We start from the raw sequence: 16,720 nt of genomic DNA, 5'->3' as shown, positions 1-16,720 counted from the left end.
AAGAAGGGTTAAGAATTTATAAGGGGGAGGTGATGCTGACATTTAAAGGAAATTGAAGGGACACTGGCCACAATCTTCTAGTCGTCCCTAGACTTGAAATGGGTGCCTGAAGACTGGAGAATTGCTAACATAACGCCCTTGTTCAAAAATGCTCAGACCTGCTGAGTTTTAACATAGAACATTACAGCACAGTACAGGCCCTTCAGCCCTCGATGTTGTGCCGACCTGTCATACCGATCTCAAGCCCATCTAACCTACACTATTCCATGTACGTCCATATGCTTATCCAATGACGACGTAAATATACCTAAAGTTGGCAAATCTACTACCCTTGCAGGCAAAGCGTTCCATTCCCTTACTACTCTCTGAGTAAAGAAACCACCTCTGACATCTGTCCTATATCTCTCACCCCTCAATTTAAAGCTATGACCCCTCGTGCTCGCCGTCACCATCCTAGGAAAATGGCTCTCCCTATCCACCCTATCTAACCCTCTGATTATTTTATATGTTTCAATTAAGTCACCTCTCAACCTTCTTCTCTCAAGTCCCTCAGCCTTTCCTCGTAAGACCTTCCTTCCAAACCAGGCAACATCCTAGTAAATCTCCTCTGCACCCTTTCCAAAGCTTCCACATCCTTCTTATAATGCGGTGACCAGAACTGTACACAATACTCCAAGTGCGGCCGCACCAGAGTTTTGTACAGCTGCAGCATAACCTCAATCCCTCTATTAATAAAAGCTAATATTGCCAACGCTTTGTTTTTATTTCAGAACTCCAGCATCTGCAGATTTTTTGCTTTTATTTATTTCGTGCAGTTTTTTTTAATGTATTCATTCATGCAATGTGGATCTTGCTGGCCAGGCTAGTATTTATTCCCATCCCTAATTGTCCAGGTGGTGGTTGAGAGTCGACCACATTGATGTAAGTCTGAAGTCACGTGGCCAGACTGGGTAAGGATACCAGGTTTCCTTCCCTGAACGGCACTAGTGTGTCAGATGGGTTTTTCTGACAAGTAGCAACAGTTTTGTGGCCACCATTAGACTTCTAATCCCAGAACTTTTTGTACAATATGCTTCCACAATATCCCTTGCTGTCCCTGATTTGAATTCACATGCTTGTGGAATGGAGCTCCATGAACTTCGTTTTTATTCTCATTAAAATCAAACTTTCTTTTCTGAAACTGAGATTTTTTTTGTCACTTTAAGGATGTAGATGCTCCTGATATGAATGGACAAACCGCTTTAATGATGGCAGCAAGCAGAATAATAGGGTAAGAAAAATGTATTTGTATCTTGGCATCACACAGAAATGGTGCATTTTGTTTAACTGAGTCAACTGGTGTCGCTGTGTACTCTGTTTTATCTAGGCCTGAGCCAACCGGGTTCCTTGTAAAATTAAATGCTTCAGTAAATGCTGTTGATAAAGTGCACAGAAACACACCACTGCATTGGGCTGTAATGTCAGGAAATGTGGCTGCACTGAGTGTACTTCTAGATGCCGGTGCTAATGTTGAACTTGTAAATGCAATGGTAAGTAAGTCCTCAATATCTATCTTTGTCTGATTTTGGTTCTGAATATTTTAATTTGGTTACTTGTCTTTTTGTGACCTGTCTTTATGAAACCTTTCATTGCCTTCCAGGATACTTAGCAAATCGATATGATCAGGTGGAGCCAACATGGTTTTGTGGAAGGGCAATTATGTATTTTTGACAAACTAGCATTCATAGTGGGTAAAGGGAAACTATTTGATGTGGTGTATTTGGATTTCCGAGTACGTGAAAGTCCTATTTCTGGTGGGGTGCTGATCAGCAAGCAGCTATTTTGGTACCTTGCCAACACGACTGATTTCCTTGAACAAAATTTAAAAATAGACAGCACGAGCACATCATTTAACCAGTGAGTGGATCAGCCAAAACTTCGGGGAGTTGGCTATTTGTCCCTTTGAATGTGCTCCAATTATTTTGATAATCTGATTTCTGCTGATCTGATTGTGATCTGAGCTCCAATTCCTATTTGCGCCCATAACTGTTCACTGTTTTGTCCACTAAAAATTTACCTAACTCAGCCTTGAATCAAGTTGAAGGCCCAACTTGAAATATCTTATGGTTCATTCTAGTAGAATTCCACATTCTAATGACCCTTTGAGAGAGCATTTCTCCTTGCCTCAGTTTAAAAGGGAGATCTCTTATTGTCAAATTATGTTCTCTGGTTTTGATCCCCTACATGGGAGGAAACTTGTTCCAGTCCCTTTTAAGATCTTGCATATTTCAATAATTCATTCTTCTTAATTTTAATAGATAAAGACTCAAACTGTTCAATTTTATTCATAAAATAATTCCTTCATCCCAGACTGAATCAAATAAACCCTCGCTGAGCAGTTTCTAAATTTTAGATAACAAAGTGTGAAGCTGGATGAGCAGTGAGCTCTCTGATGAAGGGTCTAGGCCCGAAACGTCAACTTTTGTGCTCCTGAGATGCTGCTTGGCCTGCTGTGTTCATCCAGCTTCACACTTTGTTATCTTGGATTCTCCAGCATCTGCAGTTCCCATTATCTCGGTTTCTAAATTTTATATCCTTTTAAAATGAGGAGACCAAATCTGTGCACAGACTCCAGATATGGCCCTGCCAAAGCTCTGCATGGTTTCAACAAAACTTTTATATTTGATTTCCCCTTACAATAAGTGGCAACTTCCCATTTGTCTTCCAAATCACTTGCTGTACCTGCATGCTCATGTTCTGCGGTTCTTGAACAGCACATCCAGATCCCTTAGTACTGGTCTCTGAGTTCTATAATCTCTCTGTTTAAATGGTGCACAGTTTTTCTATTCCTCCTGCCAAGTTATAGTCCACCATCACCTTCTCAAAGGTAGCTAGAGGCAGGCAATAATACTGGTCAAGCCCGTGTCACCCATGTCTCTCAAGTGAATAAAAAAAAGTCTTTTTTTCCCTTTTTGAGTATGCAATCGGTTTATTTTTTTCTTGCATAACTGTTCTAATTTAAGGATTACTAAACCAGCATAATCATTCCATTTCTCTAAATGGTTGTAGAATTGTATTCTTGAGATTAGTGCCTTCTCAGAATTTGTCCTTGAGGTGCTGAAATTAAATGCTTATCTGTTTCCAGGGAGAAACTCCTCTGGGGTTAGCCCAGCAAAACCGAAATCTTTGGATCTTACGTTATCTGCTTGATGCAAGTATTCAGCGAAATAGAAGTCATTTTGTGGTGAAGGTTCTCAAGATCTTTGAAAAATACAAGGTGAGTCACAAATTAAAAATATAGTAGAATGTGACACCTTTCGGGCAATTATTACACATTCATCCTTCCAGATATATTTCATAACTTGGAATTGCTGGAGGGTGAATGGTGGAAGAGAGGTTGGGTCGGGGAAAGGGGGGAAGGAGGGGCTGTGGCTTTATAGGCGAGGAGAGGAGGGATCAGTCAATAAGGAATGGAGGAAGTGGAGCATTCAGGGAGAGGTTGGTGCAGGAGAGGGGTGAATTGGGTGCCAACTGTGGATCAGTTGGCAGTGCCCTAAGCACCAAAATTGTAGGATTTAGTTCTGCTCACAAAAATCAAAATTGACATTTCAGTGCAGTAATTAGGAGTGCTGCCTGTCAAGAGCTGCAGTCTTTCCCACATGATATTAAACTAAGGCTCTGTCTGTACTCTTTTGGTGATTGTGAAAGGTGTGACAAGCCTGCTTTAGAGATGCTGCCAGGGATGGATGTGGATAAAGGAAGAAGTTATCCTCCGTTTCCAGTCCAATAATTATACTTGAAGCAGCAGCACAAACTAGGATTGCTTAGTTGTTATCACATTGTTGTTTGTTGGAGATTGTGGTGTACAAATAGGCTAACATGTTTCCCAAATGGCAGTAATTCAGTGGGATGACGTGGTTGTGTATACTATGTGGTATAAATGCAAATCTTTAGTTTTGATTTGAATGTACCTATCAAAACTTTACTCTTCGTACTCTGACCTAAAGAGAAAAACCCCAACCCCCCTCGTCTGTCAACATAAGTGAAGTCTTTCATCTCTAATATAAGTCAAGGCAATCTTGTCCTTACTATCTGCAAGACTTTATAAATTGTGGTCTTGCAAATTGGCCTCAGTGTGCCAGCTGCAGTCTAACTAATGTTTCATCATGTTCAGTGCAAGCGCTTGCTTGTGTACTTTATGCTTCAGTTTTTAAAAACACTGATCGTTTGTGCCTTTTTCGTAGACTTCTCAATTTGTCTCGCTACTTTGAAAGATCTGTGTACACAAGACTTACGTAATGTATACAGACACTTTTTTATTTATGTGCCTTCTTTTAAATTGTTCTCCTTGTCTGTATTGTTCCTCCTTGTTCTTCCTGTAAAAATGAATCGCTTCACAGTTCCCTGTTGAATTTCTTTTGCCTGTACCATCTCCATCCGTGGTTCAAGCGCACGATGTGTATGTTGCGACAGCAACTGTGAATCCATGAGTGGGTGGGGACAGTTGGAAAAGAATGTGGATTGTGGTGTGGTGGGACCTGCAGGTTGCACTTGTTGGCTGGATTGTTGGTCTGGATCAGATTGTTGCCAAAAACATGGCAATTGATCTCCATTCTGGTTGGGAATAATTTAGGACCTGCATCTTTACCCTACCCCTGGTGCTTTAGGCTAGACCTGCCTTTGGCAGAGGCCTCATTAAAGAAGAAATTTGATCTGTTGTGTATGTATTTGACTGTTCTATCACTGTCATTGTCACTGTTTATGTTTTTGAGTTTTGTCATCTGCAAACTCTGGTATGATATTCTGTGTATCCACATCATTATCTATTTAAAAAACACAGTGGTCCCAACACTGATCATTTGGGATACTACCTGTCGGGTCTAGGCTTGAAACGTCAACCTTCCTGCTCCTCTGATGCTGCTTGGCCTGCTGTGTTCATCCAGCTCAACACCTTGTTATCAGATTCTCCAGCATTCGCAGTTCCTACCATCTCCTTCAAAATAACCACTCTGCTTTACTTATTGGCTTTTAGCCAGTTTCATATCGATGGCACAACTGCTTCATTATGCCCTAGGGCTTCAATTTTCCTGTCAAATTGATCATAGCACTTTGTTCAAGAACTTTTGAAAGTCCACATATGTGATATGAACTGCCGTATCAGAATCAACCCTGTATGTTCACAATTAACTCAGTTAGCTTTGTCAAAAGTGATATGTCTTTAACAAATCTATGCCTTGATTTATTAATTGTGTCAATTAATTTTGCTGCAGCTTATTGACTTTGAAAGTCTTTTTGAACAGAGGTATAACCTTTCAATCCTCTGGCACTACTCCCATATCCAAGAAAGACTGTAAGATTCTGGCCACAGCCTCAATACCTGCTACCCTTATTCCCTTGACAACCCAGGATGCATCCCATCTAGGCTAAGTGACATCTCTGCTTTAATCATTGACAACATTTAAAGTTCATTGTATTTACTTATTTTTGTCCTATCCAATTTTTCTTCTGCCTTCCCTTTTACTGTGACATTGGTAACATGTTGTTCCCGAGCAAATTCAGGTGCAGAGTGCTCATTTAGTACTTTAACCACGCTCACTTCTTCCCAATATCTCTGTTTTGGTCTCAGATGGCACTCCGACCCTTCCTTTGACTGCTGTCTTTTTGTTCTAAACCCGTAAAGGATGCTTGGGTTTCCTTCTATGTTGGCCCCCAGTCTCTGATTCACTCTGTTTCAGTTCTTTGGTTTTCTTCTGTACTCAGCTTGCTTCCCTCCTGTATTGTGAATTTGATGTCTAACATAACTCTTCTTTTGCTGTTTAATTTTGCATTGGGAGCCTGAGTTTTGGCTGCACTGCCCCCTTTCCTCATGGGAATTTGATAGGCCAGCACCACAGCCATTTCCTCTGAAGGTTTTGTAATGCTTGTTTGTTGTTTTGACTTGCACTCTTTGATTACAAGCCATTTGGCTAGGTGGCTTTGCAGCTCACTGTAGTTACTTCTCCACTCGTTGAGCGTTGCTATGCTTCTGATTTTTTTTCCTTGCCTCATTCCGATATTACTGTAAACCTCATGATATTGTGGCCACAAGTTCTTAAATACTTCTCCACTATCACGAGCACTTGCCTTCATTTCATCCAGACTAGATGCAGCATTTGTGTTCTCCACATTAGTCTGGAAACATACTGATTGAGAAAGTTACATGTTTTAAAAATTCCTCCTTTTTTTAAACTGTGGACTGTAGGATATTTGTGAAAGGAAGATCAATGCAAACTAGTAAAAATAGTTATTGATTGGATTATCTCTTGAACCGCAGCTTCTCCTGTTGTTTTTGATGGCAGTGGCAGTGATATGGGTGACTGGCTACATAGCAGATATGGAATCTGACTCGTGGCTTTTGAAGGGCATATTATTTGTTTCTGCTTGGCTTGTAATACAGCTTGTGATAAGGTAAGTGCCATTTCTTGCGCATTGACCTTCTCTAATTGTCACCAGAATTCACATACACAATGCAATATAAGAAGATGCCTGATAACAAAGTGTGAAGCTGGATGAACACAGCAGGTCAAGCTTTTGTGCTCCTGAGATGCTGCTTGACCTGCTGTGTTCATCCAGCTACACACTTTGTTATCCTGGATTCTCCAGCATCTGCAGTTCCCATTATCACTCGCCAATAAGAAAATGCCTGTGGTTCTTCCCTCTGTCCTGTGTCTCCCACCTCTGGTTACTAATTTCATGCTAAACCATCTGATTCCAGGTGGGATGATAGACTGTGTTAAAGTTGATTCCATGCTTCTGGGTTGGGGGTGAACAGGACAAGGAATGGAAGGTGAAGAGAGGTTACATTTAACTGCCCATGATGAGGAGTATCAATACATGAGTGTAAATTATGAAGGGCAGCAAAGTCAGACTCGGTCATCCCTTCACCTTCTTCCACTAACGCTCTCTGTATCCACCCCAATCCCTTCTTCTGCAAGTCTACTGATCACAGTGACCTGATGTGGATACAGATACGGCTGAGGTTTCAGATGGGGATGTGAGACACATTCAGTGACTGGAGCAGTACCCTGGAAAGACAAAAAGATCGGGAAACACTCAATAGCATTCTAAAGGGTAGAACGATTTTACGAGCTCATTCACCACTGGTAATGGTGAAGCTGTTCTCTTTGTTTACAATGGACCTTGTATGGCTATGTTAATAAATGAAGAATTATGCCATAATTTGTTTAAACATTGCAGATACATTTTAACAGTGAGAAATATTGTTTTCAATGTATGAAATGTGATAAATCTGGGACATTCAGGATTGAGCTATACAACTGGTCTGGTTTTGTCTTGCGGATTGTACAACTCTTGGCACATTGTTACTTTTACAATGAAGCATGTTACATAAATTTAATGCAGAATGTATTTCTGTGCGCTTGGCTGTTAGTAATTTTAAATTGAATTAAATGTTCAAAAATTGAAATTATCCATAATCTCCAGATGTTGTCACAATTTCTTATGTGAAGGGACGCATAACAAGACAGCAGAACCAAGGAAAGAAACTTATCGTACATATGCTTTTGGTATAATACAGGGGCTTCCCAGGGTTTGCAAAATCCAGCCAACAATGGCTGACTAAATAAACAAACCCATCTCACCACGGGGCCGTGATAGTTTAAGTCTAAAAGTCGGGTCACAGTGGGAAAAAGTTTTGCAAGCACTGGTACAATGTGTGTATTTCTAGGCTGCGATTTATTTTACATAAAATAAGTACCATCTTTTATTGTATATGGGTATACGAGAGGTGATGGCCGAGAGGTATTATTACCAGATTGTTAAGCCAGAACCCCAGGAAATGTTCTGGGGACCTGGGTACCATTTCTGAAACAGCAGATGAAGCAATTTTAAATTTTTGAATACAAGCCTGGAATTAAGAGCCCAATGATGACCATGAATCCATTGTCAATTGTTAGAAAAACCCATTACATTGACTAATATCCTTTTAGGGAAGGAAACTTCTATCCTTACCTGGTCCGGCCTACATATGACTCCAGACACACTGTCCGCTGGGCAATTAAGGACAGGTAGTAAATGCTGGCCTGTTCAATGACTCTCTCATCAGGTGAAACATTTTAAAAATTTTATACATTTGATATACATTGGCAAAATGGCTCTTTGAATTGTCTTAATCAGTGGCAGATTGCAATTTGATTTTTAGGTCTCATCATCTTTATGTCAAAGAATTGCCTCATATGGTTACATTTCAAAAATGGGGTATTACAGTTTTGATATTGATCTCTCACAGAGCAGACCCTTAACATTCTGAGTCTCCACGTTAAGCATAGAAACTAGGAGCAGTTCTGTTCTTTTGTGTGTGCTCCATCATTCAATATGAGCATGACTGAGCATCCAACTCACTGCCATATTCCCAGTTCTGAGGCAGGGTCACTGGACCTGAAACTTTAACTCTGATTTCTCTCCACAGATGCTACAGACCTCCTGACTTTTTCCAGTAATTTGTTGTTGTGCCATATTACTGCTTTCTGCCTATACCCTTGATGCCTTCAAAACCTTAAAAAAAGCCTTTCTTTAATATAGTAAGCAGGGAACCACTTCATTCCTGTCTTCAGGAAATCAAATAATGAATGATTCCTGTGGGATTTGAGTGTCAATTAACGCTGAATTTTCTCAACTTAAAAATGCAGAACTAGAAATAAATTGTTTCATGTTTCTCAGTGTTGGTTGCTGACAGATTTTATTACCAATTCAAGATAAATAACTCCTTATGGAGAGTTTGAAATGCCAAAAGGATGATTTAGAATAATTGAAAAATAAATTGCAAGCTTTAAATGACTCCAACAGTGTAGCAAGGGCCAAACAGACTGGAATTATTACTCGAGAGTTCAGTTATCAAGCCTTTTTAAAAGACCCTTTACCTTGAAAACTTCACTAGCCTGTTTGTCTGCCACACAAACAGCTGAGGGCAGCATTTATTCAGTTTTTCAGGTTCAGCAGATGGTCAGATATTCTTTTCACAAGTACAACACATTTGTGCAACAGCTATTGCAAGGATGTCAAGCATTTCCACATAAATCTCAAACTGTCTAATTTTCTGTGTGTGCAGCAAAATTGATCGTTTGATCAGAAAAATATTTAAGCAATGTTTCCTTACATCCTTTATTGTGAAAGGCATTGGTAAGGCCACATTTGGAGTCCTGTTCTAATAGGAAGGAGGTTGTTAAACTGGAAAGGGTGCAAAACAAGATTTGCAAGGATGTTACCGGAACTGGAGGGTTTGTGTTGTAAAGAGAGGCTGGAAAGGCTGGGTCTGTTTTCCCTGTGGCGTAGCAGGCTGAGGTGTGAACTTAGAGAGGTCTGTGAGATCATGAGAGGTCTAGATAAGGTGAATAGCCAAGGGGAGTCCAAAGTAAGAGGGCATAGGTTTAAAGTGAGAGGGGACTGATTTCAGTGATACCTGAGGGGCACCACCTTCATGCAGAGGGTGGTATGTGTATGGAATGAACTACTGGATGAAGTGCAGAGGCCATATAATTACAGTATTACAAAGACATTTGGACAGGTACATCAATAGGAAAGGTTTAAAGTGAAATGGACCAAATGCAGGCAAATGGAACAATTTCAGTTTAGAAATTCTGAATAGCATTGATGCGTTGGGCCAAAGGGTCTGTTTCCTTTCTGTGTGACTATGAATCCACATAGCTGAATTCAAAGCAGTCCGATTTTCGCAGTATTGATGATTTAAAACTTTCGGTTTGTGCATTTTGACTGACACAGGTCAGAAACTTAATGGCAATTGCAAATTTAGGGAAGTTTTTAAAAAATGCTTCCAATGAGCGCTCAGAGTCAAATCCTAGTTGTCTTGTTGCAGTAAATACACGTGGATAACCTTTACAAGGTATCAGCTAATTTTGTGGAGTTTCTTAGAGGCCTTCTCTCTGAGGCCCAGCGAGGTTACCTACACTATCATCCCAAGCACATCTTATTAGTTATGCCTCCCACATATTGTTGTCTCCTGTTCACCCCAGGTGGAAGTGCTTGCAACTAGTAGGACCTGCCAGGACTTTTGTTGTCTTTCAGGTCTAATCATGCACCTTGTCTATAATGCAGCACCTAGATGGGAAGTAAAAAGAGCTTTCCAGCTGATTCATTGTATTTAGTAAGACATTGTTGATGAAATATAACTTCTTGACAAGTCAGCTGGCATCTTCTCAAGGGTGATGAGAGATAGGCCATAAATCCAAGTTTGATTGAGTGTGAATGACGTAGCCGAGTGAAGTAGGAAATGCCAGTTTTGATCCCCAGTCTGTGCTGAGGGTCTAGGCCCAAAGTGTCAGCTTTCCTGCTCCTAAGATGCTGCTTGGCCTGCTGTGTTCATCCAGCTCCACACCTTGTTATCTCGGATTCTCCAGCATCTGCAATTCCTGCTATCTCTGTGCTGAGTTTTCTGGTGCTTGCTGAGGTAGCAGTACATGGCACTGCCATTTGTTTCAAATGCCTCTGATTTAGTCAGAGAAAAGTAAGTTACTTTTCATGTTTTGGACCTGAATGAGGTGAACTTTGTGTAGCCTGCTGGACTTGCCACTTGGACTACAAATGAAGAATGGGCTGTTGTGCAAGATATTTCCTGTGTTAAAAATAAACTTGGATTTATGGCCCATCTCTCTTCACCCTTGAGAAGATGCCAGCTTCTTGAGTGCAATGGCAAAACTGTTTAGAGAGAAGTTGAGAGACAAGGACAATGCTGTGGTATTGAATAACATATGGGTTCAACCAAGTAAAGATGGAAGATTTACTTCCCTAAAGGATATGATTTGTGAACCAATTGAGTTTTTGCAACAATTCAGTAGTTAAATAGTCAACACAGTAGATATTTTTTAATCTCAAATTTGTTCAATTAAATTTAAATTCCTGTAGTGAGATTTTAATCTGTGTTTCTGGGCCATAATGCTTGGTCTGAGGGTTACTAATGCATTGTGGCCATAATGTGTTTTATGGACCCCTAGTCCAGGCAGGCTGAATACCCACAGGAGGGTAGAATAGATAGTTGCCAGAGGAACAGACAACCAGAAGTAATTACCACTGATAACTCGAACGAAGAACTGCAGATGATGGTGATCTAGTGAAGAGTTACTGGTCTCAAATGTGAATATTGCTTTCGCCCCACAGATGCTTGCCAGAGCTGCTGAGTTTTGCCAGCAGTTTCTGTTTTTGTATTACATATTACTTACCTATGCTTTCCCCTCCTATAGGCGTTTTATAACCATGCAGACGTACAGCTACTTCCCTTTGGCATTCCTATCAGCATCGCTTTTTTGGATGGTCATCACGTGGTTTGTCCGGTACTTGCCTGATATCCTTTTTAAAGAAACAATCAAAGCAAAAATAATCACATACAATATGAGATAATTGAAGTGTCTTAATGACTGGGCGATTTAATTTGTTTTGCTTTCAAGCAGAATCACTGTCCAAATGATCACACTTAATAAGTAAAACATATGTAAAGCAATGCTCAGGCAGTTAGCTTGTTTGTCTCCAGTCGCATGTATGGTTTAGTGCTTTTGGAATATTGTTCATGGAGCAAGTCAGCAATGTTAAATCTTCCTGATGACTTAACTCATACGTAAACTTAGCTAGAAATTCTGAACATATTAATACCCTCATTCATTTAAACAAAAAGTTAATTTTCAAAGGAACTTGCATTAATTTTGTGCCATTTACAACTTCATTGTATCATAGAATACTACAGTGTGAAACCAGGCCATTCAGCCCATCGGGTCCACTCTGGCGTCCAAAAAGCATCCCACCAAAAACAAACCCCCTACCTGATATAACAAGGTGTAGAGCTGGATGAACACAGGTCAAGCAGCATCAGAGGAGCAGGAAAGCTGATGTTTCAGGTCTAGACTTTGAGAAAAGTGCCCATGCCTATGCGAACAGATACTTGCAGCATCGTTGCTGTGACAGCTGCTCGTGTGCTCTGATGCAGCATTGAAGTGTAGAGCTATCTTGTAAATGGTTCAGAGATGTGGCATGAAGGTGAAGTGAAGCTGCTCCATGTCTGAAGTGTAGGTCTGTGCGTGCGGGATGCATGCAGTTCCTCCCGTTCGAGCATGCTCTGAGATGTTGAATACTGTTGTCTAAGATGGAGGTCCCTAGAAGCAAGCAGCAAGCTGGAGTCACTATGTCAACACTGGAGTTGAAGGAACACAGCAGGCCAGGCAGCATCAGAGGAACAGGAAAGCTGATGCTTCAGGTCAGGACTCTTGTTCAGAAATGGGGGAAGGGGAAGCAGGCTCTGAAAACCAGAGGGGTGCAGTGAGAGAGATCCACTGAGGTCTTTCTGGAGGGAGGAGGATAATTTTTTTCAAGGTGGGCATCCCTAGAAGAAGGGGTTATAACTCACTCATAGTAAGAACTGCCTATGCTGGAGCCCGAGATAATAGTGTGGAGCTGGAGGACTGCTGTGTTTCTGCAGCTCCACACGGTGTTATCTCTGACTTCAGCATCGGTAATTCTTACTATCTTGGTGTCACTGAGTATCTGCTCTGACTTTCATGTCAGGAAATGTCATCGTCCAGTTTCAATTCAGCGTGTAGGAGAATGAATACTGCATAGAAATGAGATGCGGGTGACTAATAATGAGGGGTTAATATGTGAAACTAGGCCTGTTGCCACACTCTAGCAAGGATCTTGCCTTGCTGTTCAACACTTGGCTTGGAAACTGGTGCTTTCTGCTCTCAATGTCAGGAAACTCCTCATTAACCTTGTGCAATTTTTTCAATTTCCTTATGAATGCCCACGTCATCTAGTACCTGGGAAGATTCTCCCTATAGTGAGCCCGTTAGCAAGGAACATTGTCTGCAGCGAAGATTTTCCAGTAGAAGTTGACTTTTGATTAGAAGAGGAGTTGTTCATGGTTTCCTCATGATAAGAAACAAGAGACCGTCTCTGCTATTCTGTTCTTAGTTGTTAAAGTGTCTGCTTTCTGAAGGGCGGCACTGTGTGAATCACCAATGTTGTTAGAATAGTAAACCAGAAGCTCAGGCGAATGTTCTGCCCTGCGGTTATAAGTTTGCATGGCAGATAATGTAATTTGAATTCAATAAAGTAGCATGATGACATGTAACACGGTGAAGAGCTGGATGAACACAGCAGGCCAAGCAGCATCAGAGGAGCAGGAAAACTGATGTTTCTGAGGAAGGGTCTCAACCCGAAGCGTCAGCTTTCCTGCTCCTCTGCTGCTTGGCCTGCTGTGTTCATCCAGCTCTCCACAGTGTTATCTCAGATCTTCCAGTATCGGCAGTTCCTACTGTCTATGATGATACGTAGCCATTGTTGATTGTTGTGAAAAGCCATCTGGTTCACTAGTATCCTTCACAGCAGGAAATTTGCTATGCTTACCAGCTCTGGTTACATATGACTTCAGATGTATGACAATGTTGTTGACTCTTAATTGCCCTCTGATCAAATTAGGTGTAGGAAATGAACACTGACCCAGCTAGTAACATCCACAGCCAATGAGAACATTTTTAAAAATCCCGGAAAAATTAATTTTAATATTTTTAATTTTACTTTTTAAAATATACCATCCACCTCAAAATCCCCTTTCTGAAATTGCAGTTCTGTTGCTGTGATGAAATCAAGCAACAGTGTTTGCTTATTTACTCCTCTTGATGTCTCTAGGAGATGATCTGTTCCAATTAGATTTCAGCAAAACATTTTCATTAGCTTGGCATTTTAAGCAAAATTACGAATGAGGATGTGAACTGGAACCACTAATAATATATTGAGTCTGTTTGGTTTCAAATGGCAATACCGGTAATATTTGCACCTTGAAGAGACACATGGAAGTTGAAATGATGCTTCCAGGGTCAGACCAGACACCTAATAATGCTTGTAGTTGGTTGCTGAGCTTTGATGGTTCATAGTCCACAGCTCTCTTCCTGTCTTCTGCTTCCTGCTTGCTTAGCACCGATCCAACTTTGCCTCTTGTATTTAGATTTTCATCGGATGAATTTCTTTTCTTAATTTTATTTTCGAATTCTGTTTAATTTTGTTTCATTTGTGAGTATTTCTACATGATTTTTATAATTCACCTTGTTGCTATTTTTGTGTGATTTCCTTAGTACAGTTTCTTGAAAAGGATAGGTTAATTTTTCTTCAGCATACACAATTTGAAATATCTTCTGTGAATTTGGCAAGTTCATCTGCGATATGTACCTAGAATATTTGATTTACTCGGGTCTCACCTCTCCCACCCTAGTTATTCTTTCAGTGTTTGTCTTGTGGGATACTTACGAAATATAAGATTATATTTGTATGCAACTATACTGAAAAGTCCTTAACTGAGAATGTACATATGCCAGACTCAAGATTTCAGATTCCATTTGCCCTCAGCATTACAGGCTGCATCTACTATTTTTATAAAACTTGGACAGTAGGCCCTGGTTACCTCCAGGTTTCAGAGCAAGAGAAAAACAGGGTAAAGATACTTGAGAATCAATGTTTGTGAGACCTTGCTGTCTTGTACTTAGTTCTTGTTTTCCTAAATGCAAAGATCAGATTGTTGTGACTTTTTAGAAGTGCAAATATCATGGAAAGGACTGTTTGCCCTCTGAACCTTTACTTGAAGCTAATGAGATTGCCAAAATGATAGATGAAGGAGAAAGATTGCATTAGTCTAATGCCCTGTGCATTCTCAATGTTCCAGTTGCTTCATAGCCAGTTAGTTACTTTGAAAATGTGAGTGCATGCAGTAGAGAACTGATGCACTGCAAAGTCCAACAGTCAGCAATAAAGCAAACAATCAGTTAATCTATGACACTCATGCAGTAATGAAATTAGACCACACAGATATTTCTTTTAATGCCTTTGCAGTAGATGAGGCTAAAATTTCTGTGGGGAAAATATTATGGTTTTTGCCACATCAAGTAATTTATACTATTTCCAGCCCGTCATGTAGCTTTCAGCATCTTCTTGTTAGAAAGTACAAAATAAACTAATCCATGACAAGTGTTAATTTCCTTAAAGTCGTGTGTAAAATTTCTTAGACTTATACATATTGCACTAATATTTCTAATGTATTTCCAGACTGTTGTGGCACTTGCAGAAACTGACTGCCTGGATCCAAGGGCCTTCTGTACCAGATGTCTTGTAAGTGACAATCAAACAAAAATAGTCAGACTACTAACAATGTCATTTTTCACAAATACAAAATTGTCAGTGGCTCTTCCAGGGTAATTCTACTGAAAAATGACATTCAGACACAATTGCAGCATGGCTCCAGATCTAAGTCAAACTCCTGGAAACATCTCTACAACATATATTCAGTTATCAGTTAATTTCTTCCTTCCACTGTCTCCATTTGTACTAATTTTTCCCACCACTATCCTTTACGACCCTTCTTCATTGAGTCCTTGCTTTAAAATATGCTTTTCAGTCCCTTACAAAATGGACTTTTTTAAATGGTTCAGTTTATCCTCGATCGCATCAATAATTTTTAATTCACCAATAGCATAAACCCGAGAAATTATTTATAGGCTGTATTCTGATCCTTCTGTGAAGCTCATTGCCAGCGACCGCTCTTCTGACACTTCCTGCTCTCAACAAACTGCAGTGTGGCTTTGTTCAATATCTGGTTACAGCAGTATTGCCTTTGAGTTAAATATCGATTTTTATCACAACTGCATTAGCTTTCTGGAATTGGCATGGCTGTCTTGAGTTCTCTCCGATTTCAGGTAACAACAGATAAAACCCTCTTATAGTAAGTAAGCTAAACCATTAACTATAAATCCAATTTATTAATAGTAAACATGAAATGGCTGCATAAAGTAATTGCATTTCATGTGATGATAGGATTTCTAACTGCATCTCCTTGGGCATACGAAAGCACATATCAAGAAACATTGTACTAACTCAATATTAGCATTTGCAGCAAAGCTTGTATGTCGATTTATCATCCATCGTGCATACCATGCCCACATAGACTGTCGTGCAGTGAAGAAGTTATGTGACCTGAAAAATGCTCTATAGTTTATCCTTCACTGTCAGCTATGGTATAGCTATTCATCAGTGGACTTGAAAAGGTAAAAGCTGCACTGATGAGAAATCTGTGGCCACCTGAAGAGGCAATGTATTGCATCAGCTGGATTCTTCACCAGCAGATACTTCTGGCAAGCTCAATGGTTGAAGTTTTTGCTGTTTTAACAATTTTAATACGCCAGACTCATCCGCATTAACCTGTAAATTTGTTGTCGGTTGATGTGATTTTCCTTGAAAAACAAAGCCAGCCACAACTCCTATACATTGTATCTCACCTACAGTAAACATATGTAAAATGATCATTTGTATCTCAAATAATAATAGTTAAGTAAAATCAGAAATTGCAGGAAAAACTGGGCTGATCTGGCAGTATCTGTGGAGAGGAGGCAGAGTTAATGTTTCAGGCCCAGTGACCCTTCTTCAGGTGCTGCTGGAACTGTTGACTATTTCCAGCAATTTCTGACTTCCAACATCTGCAGTTCTCTTGTTTTTTGAACTGTTCATTAATTTTTGTCAGCAAGTCTAATGTTATTGAATTGTATCCACTTCCTGATTCTTAGAGATATGATTTTCTTCTTCATCCATGGGTTCTGTATTGCTAACATTTATTGTGTATTCTATATTGAACTCGAGAGGGTGATTGTGAAGTGCCAGCCTTAAACCATTGCAATCCACTAGATATGAGTACAACCCTACA

General features: G+C 40.1%; 1 protein-coding gene across 2 annotated transcripts in view; it reads left to right on the top strand.

Annotated features, from left to right (window-relative positions):
- The window catches only part of LOC125459522 (palmitoyltransferase ZDHHC13-like), a 54,613-nt gene that overhangs the window by 13,108 nt on the left and 24,785 nt on the right, over positions 1 to 16,720 (top strand). For both annotated transcript variants that reach the window (XM_059652192.1, XM_059652191.1), the window contains exons 6-12: positions 1,206 to 1,270; positions 1,367 to 1,529; positions 3,125 to 3,256; positions 6,293 to 6,426; positions 11,232 to 11,336; positions 14,344 to 14,464; positions 15,073 to 15,135. In XM_059652192.1, the coding sequence (XP_059508175.1) occupies positions 1,206 to 1,270; positions 1,367 to 1,529; positions 3,125 to 3,256; positions 6,293 to 6,426; positions 11,232 to 11,336; positions 14,344 to 14,464; positions 15,073 to 15,135 (783 nt within the window). The remainder of the gene's footprint in view (positions 1 to 1,205; positions 1,271 to 1,366; positions 1,530 to 3,124; positions 3,257 to 6,292; positions 6,427 to 11,231; positions 11,337 to 14,343; positions 14,465 to 15,072; positions 15,136 to 16,720) is intronic.

This window comes from Stegostoma tigrinum, chromosome 17 (assembly GCF_030684315.1).
Source record: "Stegostoma tigrinum isolate sSteTig4 chromosome 17, sSteTig4.hap1, whole genome shotgun sequence".
NCBI classification, from domain to species: domain Eukaryota; kingdom Metazoa; phylum Chordata; class Chondrichthyes; order Orectolobiformes; family Stegostomatidae; genus Stegostoma; species Stegostoma tigrinum.
The sequence above is the reverse complement of the archived record's forward strand: the minus strand, read 5'-3'. Positions and strand labels throughout refer to the sequence as shown.